The 8,708-nt window shown below is 48.5% G+C and overlaps 1 protein-coding gene across 2 annotated transcripts in view; it reads left to right on the forward strand.

The window, feature by feature from the left end:
- AIDA (axin interactor, dorsalization associated) overlaps positions 1-8,708 on the forward strand; it is a 29,171-nt gene that overhangs the window by 3,200 nt on the left and 17,263 nt on the right. For both annotated transcript variants that reach the window (XM_018556508.1, XM_018556509.1), the window contains exon 2: positions 2,860-2,929. In XM_018556508.1, the coding sequence (XP_018412010.1) occupies positions 2,860-2,929 (70 nt within the window). The remainder of the gene's footprint in view (positions 1-2,859; positions 2,930-8,708) is intronic.

The following is an 8,708-nucleotide window of genomic DNA, read 5'->3' on the forward strand; positions in this document are numbered from 1 at the left end:
CTTTTGATTTGCATACATGTTACAGTATTCTTTAGTATACAAGAGTGTGTGTGTGTCACATAGCAGAGCAGGGCTGTTCCTCCGTCCACCCCACACACCGTATCTCTGCCGTTTCCTCAGGCTGGATGTCAACCCCAGCCGCTCGGTGAAAGGATTATTTGCTCAGGTTCCCACCCAAAGTCTCTGGCTGTGTTCCGGTGGAGACTTTCTGCAGGATATGAATAAGAGATGAAATCCACACACACACAGATGGCCTGCCCGGCCTTTGTAAATAAATGAAAAGAACTTCCCAGTAAGCCGCCACTGTGCGCCTTCTGAATCACACTTAAAGAATCTTTCTTCTCGGAGACAAGTGACGGTCTTCATGCCTTTTAGACACGTAGTGCCAGAGTCCCCAGCTGGTCCCATCTCCCAGACCCAGGACAGGTTTCCGAAATCTGTTTGGACCAGCTGCACAAAATGCTCGGTCTCTATACTTCCTCATGTATACACCCTGCCAGTCACCCCACATTTTATTCATTAAAAATTGTGCAGTTTAATGTCTCAGTTTACTTAAAGAAGAACTCCAGAAATGTTAAAAAGGGGGCTACCCCCACGCTGCACGGGTTACATGCTTGTTTTATCTCGTTTTATCTAGAAGGCTCAAATAAAGCAAACTCCCTTACCTGAACCTCGGGCTTGCTGGCTTTCTCCGAGCTGCTAGAATGTTCTCTGCAGCATCTTCTCCCAGGGGCTCCAGCAGTCTAAGGACCACTGACATCATCACGTCTTATACAGGTCCATTGACTTGCATGAGATGTGAGGAAGCTGAGAGACATTCCACAGGCAGGGAGAGAGGCCATTGCTGACCGAGGATAAGGTGAGTAAAACTGCTTTATTTGACCATTGGATGAATTTTAATCTTTAAAGTAGCCAAGCACACTAAGAAGCTGTCCTTTAATAAAAACTAGGAACATGGTGGCGTTCTCAAACTTTTGACCAGTTGTGTGTATATAAATCTCCACATGGCTCCTGAGAACCTCCTGTATCTGCTCCGCTGAGCACCTCGCTAAGACCAAACCAAGAACACTGCAGCACTTCCCTGTGTGACTTTATAGGTCATTGTAGGGTCAATTCCCTGCTGGCCAGTTTATCAGGAAATGGGTTTGGTATGTGTGCTTTTTCCCAGGATCTCTTACCTAATTATAACAAACAGCATGTTGTTTTAGACCGAGGAACAGCTACTAAGGTGTTTTAGACATAATCTGTTAAAGTAAATCTGCCGGCAGTTGGCAGAAGATTCAATAATGGTTCCTCTGCATAGCAGGTGCTGTGCAGTGCCCCATTGTATTGCACCGGTGCCTCCCCACTGCCCCGGGTGCTGCAAAAAAAACCCCTTTTAGGGTTTAGGATGAAACTACACCCCTCAGTTTTTCTGCAAGAGGTGTGCTTGCGCGCGCTAAGCCCTATGCAAATTCTGATTTTCGGTAAGTTACATAGGAGAGTGACGGCAGAAAAAGACCTGGTGGAGCCCAGCAATGACAGCTATGGCGACCGGAAGTGATGCTGGCCTGAAACATGGACACAGCACATACAGGACTCAAAACCCGGACTGTCTGGGTGACACCCGGACAGGTGACAACACTAACTGGAGGAAACTTTACGAAGTGGTCTGACTCTCCCATCATCGCTACAAGATCTTAGGGAAAAATGTATGCAACTGGACGGAAATAAATGTTGTGACATTACATAAGCTTATCAAATGATACCACAGAGAATGCGTGCTGTAATCAAAGCTAAAGGCGTTCCAAAGACATATTAGTGTGAGGCCTGGCAATGCATTTGGTTTTGTACACCGGCATGTGTTCACATTAGAAATAATTTTCTCTCCATAAAAGTAAGTCTGAATGTTGATGCAGCTTAGAAGCAACTCACGAGCATCTGAAAGTGATCTTCAGTGGCCCCGGGGAGCATGCTGCATTGCGGGTCTCAAGGGTCCAGTTTTTCTGGCAGTTGCTGGCAGTTTTACGGTAATTCCTCCCCCTGTGCTGGGGAACCGCTGATGGCCACTTAAGTACTCGGCACCCTTACAGGCTGTATAGGGACAAATAAACCTTAGATCACAGCTCAGACCTTATTCTCAGACGTGTATTATACACAGTTCCTATATGCAATGTTCTTTGTATGTATATTTATATATATATATATATTATATAGCGCCAACAGTTTGCGCAGCGCTTTACAATGTAAGGAAGACATCACAATTCAAGACAAGATGGTAAGGAGGGCCCTGCCCGGGAGGGCTTACAATCTAAAAGGGAGGGGGGAGTGATACATGAGGAGGTAGCTGTGTAGAATGTGATAGTCCAGTGGTTAGGTTGAGGTGGGATAGTCTTCCCTGAAGAGATGAGTCTTAAGGGATCGCCTAAAGGCAGTCAAGGTGGGAGATAGACGGACAGGTTGGGGTAAAGAGTTCCAGAGGATGGGAGAGACTCTGGAGAAGTCCTGGAGGCGAGTATGGGAGGAGTTGACGAGGGAGCTGGAAAGCAGGAGGTCTTGAGAAGATCGGAGCCGACGGTTAGGGTGATATTTTGAGACAAGGTTTGAGATATAGCCGGGGGCAGAGTTGTGGATGGCTTTTATAAGTGATTTGTTAATATTATAAATTTTATCCTTTGGGCAAGTGGAAGCCAGTAAAGGGATTGGCAGAGGGAGGTTGCAGACACTGAGTGGTTGGTCCGGTGGATTAGTCTGGCAGCTGCATTCATGATAGACTGAAGGGGGATAGCCTGTGTAGTGGAAGACAAATGAGGAGGGAGTTGCAATAGTCAAGACGAATATATATATATATTTTGAATATTTTTCTTTGTTTTCTTGCAGATTGGCGAGGCAGTTACAGAAGGAAGTTCAGTCCCCGGCCAATTGCTCCGACTTCACTGAAGATCACAAGGTAAAGTAAGGGCTCTCACACGCAGATTGCCTTCCCATCGTTGGGTGAAAAGGAAGAGACCGGAGCGGTCAGTTGTCTGTGATGTTACAGAGTGTGTTGTAGCTGAACACCCAATGTGTGTGTGTGTGTGTGTGTGTGTAAAAATCAGAACCAAATGTGGGAGTGAATTGTGTATGGGCAGCTGGGCTAAAGGGAATCGTTGCTTTAAAAAAATATGGAAGATGACATCACTGTCCTCCTCCTCAAAGTGTATTTCTACTTTGTTTTGGAAAGAGTAAGAAAGGATTTGAGACCATGTCCAGTGTTTTTGTTTTTTCCCCACTTCTCTTCCTATCCCAATGATGTAACGGGAAATCAAGACAGGAAGTGAAATCTCCCTAACGCAGCCATTCTTAACTGGGGTGCCTCCAAATTTTAACACAGCATCATGCATATCCATGGGGCAGGCGTGCTGGCCACAAGGATCATAGAAATGCATAACCCTAATCCCGGGTTAGGTGCCCTAGCATTCAGAGTAAGATGGAAGTCTGCCTCCCTCCTTATGCCATGTTTCCACCGTTGTGCTATGGTGAGGAATAAAGAATAGAACTCTGATGTAAAGGGGGGATCTTGATGTGTAAAGTGTGGGGGTATCTGATGTGAAGCAGGGAACCCCATGTTATGTTTTTTCTTTGTGTAGAGTAACCGTTAAAGTCCAGAGCAGACCCCCCCCTGTCAAGGACCACACATCGGTTTTTACATGTTAGACTGTGGTGCCTCCAGACTTTGCATACTTGAAGGGAGTTGTGACAAAAAAAATTAAAAAAATCTTGAGAAACCCTGCTTTAGTGAAACACAAACGGGGGAAATGCCAGGGCCTGTCCCAGCTGCAAACACTGCGCCCCTGGTTGTTCTGCCACTGACTCTAAGCTGTAGAGGGACTACAAATCTCAGCAATGCATTATACAGCAATGCAGAATACCACCAGCTATCGAGAACCACAGATCTCAGCAATGCAGAATAATACCATCAGCTAGCGAGGACTACACATCCCAGCAATACATTTATACAGCAATGCAGAATAATACAATCGGCAAGCGAGGACTACACATCCCAGCAATACATTATACAGCAATGCCGAATAATATGAAGCTACATACTCTGCTACTCCAGGGTGCCGGCCCAATGTCTCCAGCGGAGGATCTCGGGAGGGCTACGTGGGGTCTTAGGGGGGTACTCGTGACAATGCTCGGTGTCGGCACTGATACCAGTATCGGTGCATCCCTAGTTTTAACCCTCATACAGTACCGTGTGATACCTACCATGTGGCAGGTGCGTTGTCATTCAGTTGAATGGCACCCCAATGAAGCTCCCAACCGCAACACGAGGTACCAGGGTGCCATGCAATGAACAAAGTGCATTCACTACTTTTTTTTCACTGCAATGCATGGTATTGAGGTACTGCTCATTATGCTGCATGGTACCGTGCAAAACATGCACTGCAGAGGTGTGACTGGGCCCTAAAACGTTTCTAAATCAAAAATGTATATTGCAGCTTACCAGTCCATTAGGTGTGGTAGCTGTTAGCTTCACCTGGTGATTCTGCCAATGACACACTTCCTGTGTTAGGGTGACAACGTTCACTTACCATAATGTATTAGGACAACAGACACAAGATAGGACTACAGAACATGGTGGGCGGGGGTTCTGTAGTCTTTAGATATTAAAGTAGCATTAAGGGTGTTTTTTACCTTAATGCATTCTCTGCATTAGGGTGAAAACGACCCAGCACCTTTTTTCTACCCCAGTGCCCTCCACACTTACCTGTCAGCTGCGCTCGTCCCCGCCGCCGGTCCAAAGAGATCCTCCGTTCCCTGAACTTCTGGGTTGCAGGGGAGGATACTGATGGCAGGGGAGCCATAGGCTCCTTCTGCCATCAATCAGAGAAGGGGCGTGGCCTGCCACAGGGCTGTGTGTGTCTATGGACGCACACAGCCACTGCTGAAACGAGCGTGCACGGGTGCCTCCATTAGAACGATGGTGGCACCTGTGCAGGGCGTGGGGGGAAGTGCGCTGCGGGGAGCCATTAGAAAACGAGGAATTTGGAACTTTTAAAGAGTAAAATCAACAGCCTCCAGGAAAGGAGGATCTCCTTAAAGGAGAAATAAAAAAAAAATAACAAATCTGCTCAAAAGATTTCCGGCAAGATCAACAGGTATGTTTTGTAACTTCTCAAACGGATATTACAAAATGTATTCAATGGTATAATAAACAGACAAGATATTTTGAGTGAATCTATCCTCCCTCAGATTCCTGTGCTATAACCCGGCCTTTCACCGCCCGGCGGGGTCAAAGACTTCCTGTTTGATCTCCAGGGGAAAGTCTCCAGACCTCTCAGGCGTGTACCGTGTATATAATTAGGTACTGCAGTGTTAGAAAGCCGAGGGGGGGGGGGGGGGGGGGGTCCTTCTAAAAAAAAAATATCCTTGGCCAAGACTACGAATACTTCCAGGCCTACAAATCTGCATCTCATTTAGTCCCTCTTCATGTAACAAGACAATATAACATTCTTGAAAGATTATCTCAGCCCCCTAAACGAGCCGAAACAGGAAAGACGCATCAAGAAGTGAAATCCTTAATGGCCTTTGAAGGCCTCCCACCCTGGGCCCGGTGGGTGAGTCTTGAGCGGGGCCTGGAAGACTTTGTCATCTGTCCAGGCCGGGGCCGGCACCTGCAGTGTAGGTTATAACGTGTATTCTATAATACGTGTGGTCAGAGAACACATATTGGGTTAGAGAAGGTCAAAGTTTTAGTCTTATTGAAGATGAAATGTTTGGTACTTTTAAAGAAAACATGTCGGCATTGGCGTCACAAAGGAGGGGTGTGCGGCCCGCACCAGGGTGACACCAAAATGACTGACAGTCATTTTGGTGTGGCCCCCCCCTCTAAAAAGTCGGCACTTGGTCATGGACCGAGAGCCCGACAGAAGCATTGGCGTCACAAAGGAGGGGTGACAGTCATTTTGGTGTGGCCCCCCCTCTAAAAAGTCGGCACTTGGTCATGGACCGAGAGCCCGACAGTGGCAGGAGAGAGGAGGGGATCCGGCAACATACCTCATCCCGCTGGGTGAACGTCACCTCTCGCTGCCGGAGTCCATCACCAAGATGGCCGCCGGGAGGTGTCAATCAGATGACCACACATGCGCGATGACAACATGGAGGGGTGTCACATGGCCTCGGGGCGCCCCTGCTTGTCAACCATACAATGTGGAGGCCCATTTTAGGAAGCTCATTTCACTCTATGGAGATGGTGTACAGCCTCGGGGGCAGACATGATGGATCCAGGTCCGTGCATCGTGTGTATGCAGCTGTCAGAACTCTGAGCTGTGAGGGTGCACAGCTCCTGCGCCTCCATAGACTTTCATGAGCTGCCCGCATTCTTCCCTCAACTCAGCTTTTCTTGCAGTATAGAGCAACACGCCCCATGTGAATGAGGTCTACAAGCAGAACATGCCTCCCTTTTTATATGAGGTTCATACCAGCCGTACCTTGAAACGTCCAACTTTATTGCTCACGTACACTCCATTCAGGTCTCCAGACAGCAGCATGGTGACCTCCAGTGCCATCCATGCTTCAGTTTTCTGCATCCTCTCTGTGGTGGGAACGGGGCACCTTGTACCTGGCATTGAGCCAGTGTGGGGAAAAATGCCAGTCACCGCAGTTGGTGTGACTGAGCCGTTACCTGTCCTCTGTGCACCCCTCTGATTTAGTTTTACGTTGGCTTTGCCCAGAATTTGGGAAGTCGAGCCCCTAGTAACAAATTCCCAAAATTTTCCTTTCAGTTGTTCACTCACATTTTCTTTTCTTCAGTCTAAAATTGAAAGGCTCTTAAAGTGACATTCGATTCATCCCTATGTACTGCAGTTCTGGAACCCGCCTGAAGATGGCACTGTAGAGTAAACGGGGCACATAGAGAACAATTGTATTGTATGTGCCTTGCTGGTGACTGGTGTTGAGCAAGTGCAGGAACCCGCTAGTCCCCACATGTAGAGTGAACGGGCCCTTAGCTTTCTACTGTAAAGCACTGTGGGGGGAATGTATCAAAACGTGAGCAGACAGACTCTGGAGCAGTTGCCCATGGCAACCAATCAGCTTCTCTCTCCAGTTCAGCTAAGCTTTGAAAAGCTGATTGGTTGCCATGCACAGCTGCTCCAGAGTTCATTTATCCTGTTACGCCTCAGCTTTTGCAGCCACTTCCTGTCTATATGCACTCCAGGGGCAGCTGCATGACATTTCTCAGGGCGGGTGACAACAGTGGTCTGTGCTTGAGTAATGTGTGCTGTACAGCTACTTAAAAGAGAACAATGGGGTAACCTTTTTATCCCATAGTTCTCTTTAGGGTCACAGGAGGACATATACTAACCGCCTCCCGTGACCCAAAACTCAGTATACAGCGGGCTATTGCCCACAATATACTGATAGCGCTGCAGCCGGGACGGATCCACCCACCTGTTTGAGTGACAGCTGGCTCTGCCTATCTAGAGGCAGAGCCAGCTGTGCCCGCCCCGTCCCTAGTCTGTTCCTCCAGTCAGTGCTGGAGGTTCGGAGAGGGGAGGGGGGCATCCCTGTGGGGACAGTCACGGCTCTCTGCAGGGAGATGATCGTAAAGGGAACGAGGGACGGTATGTGTTCGCTCTCTTCCTGATCAATAGAGCCGACCTGTGACCGCTTCAATGTCACAGGTCGGCTCTAACTATGAGGATTAGTGGAAATCACCCACCTCATAGATCTCCTTTTAAAGTCTTCATCAGAATCACATGTGACAGGGTGACAACACAGGAGCAGATGAGGACAGAGGGTTGTCACCCCATAACAGGAAGTACAAGGACCCTCAAGGCGGGATCATCACGTACTCTTTTAATGAAAGCTTCAGGTGAAAAAATATTTCACTGGTGGCTTGTACGTGCACACTTGGGCGATCCCGGGACCGCTCGTTCGTGTGCGGTTGCACACAGCGTTTGCTGAAAATGGGCACATTTATTTTTTTTTCCGTAACAAGCACCGCATGTTTTTTTTTTTTTCTCAGCTGCAAACGTGTGCAATTGCATGGCGGGAATTGCTGTGGAAAACCACGTGATCTGCCTGGGGCGACCAGGGTGCCATAAGAAAAGAATGGCACCGCCAGTGCAATCGGCGGTGGTGTGCGATTCCGTGACTGCTGGGCCTTCCGGGCGGTTTCCTGCTCGATTGCCGCGAGGTCACGGATTGCACAAGTGTGAACCTGGCCCATCTCTAAACCCATCATTGCTGAAAATACAGCCCCACCCCACCACCCCCTCATTGCAGCATGATGTCTATACCCTGTAGGCGGTGAACGATGTTGCTTCTGTGTTGGGGACGCCAGTCTCGTGCCGTGACCCCCATGTTGAGGTTCCCTCTCTGCATATGCCCCTGTTCACAGTCCTCCTGAACTTCAGTCACATCACCGCCGGCTCGTACTGGAAACGCCGCGTGAGCACGCCGCCTTTATGGCTTTTCTGGGATTTGGAGAGTTGGAAGGGTTTGGTAGAATGTTATATGGAAAGCAGATCCCAGCTTGGCCAGGCACCAGCGAGCAATATTCATAGCTGAGAAGTCGCACCCAGTTTACATGGAGGGAAATGACAGCTAGTTCATGAACTGCCGTCCAGTATATGTCTGCCGCTGCATAGGAGGAGGACAGATGTACAGAGCGGCCTCTCGCAGGCTCCGAACGCTGCATCTGGAGGATTTGTGAGGCCGCCGGAAAACACTTTCCTGAT

The sequence above is a fragment of the Nanorana parkeri genome, unplaced genomic scaffold (assembly GCF_000935625.1).
Source record: "Nanorana parkeri isolate BGI_ZX_2015 unplaced genomic scaffold, ASM93562v1 scaffold240, whole genome shotgun sequence".
Lineage (NCBI taxonomy): Eukaryota > Metazoa > Chordata > Amphibia > Anura > Dicroglossidae > Nanorana > Nanorana parkeri.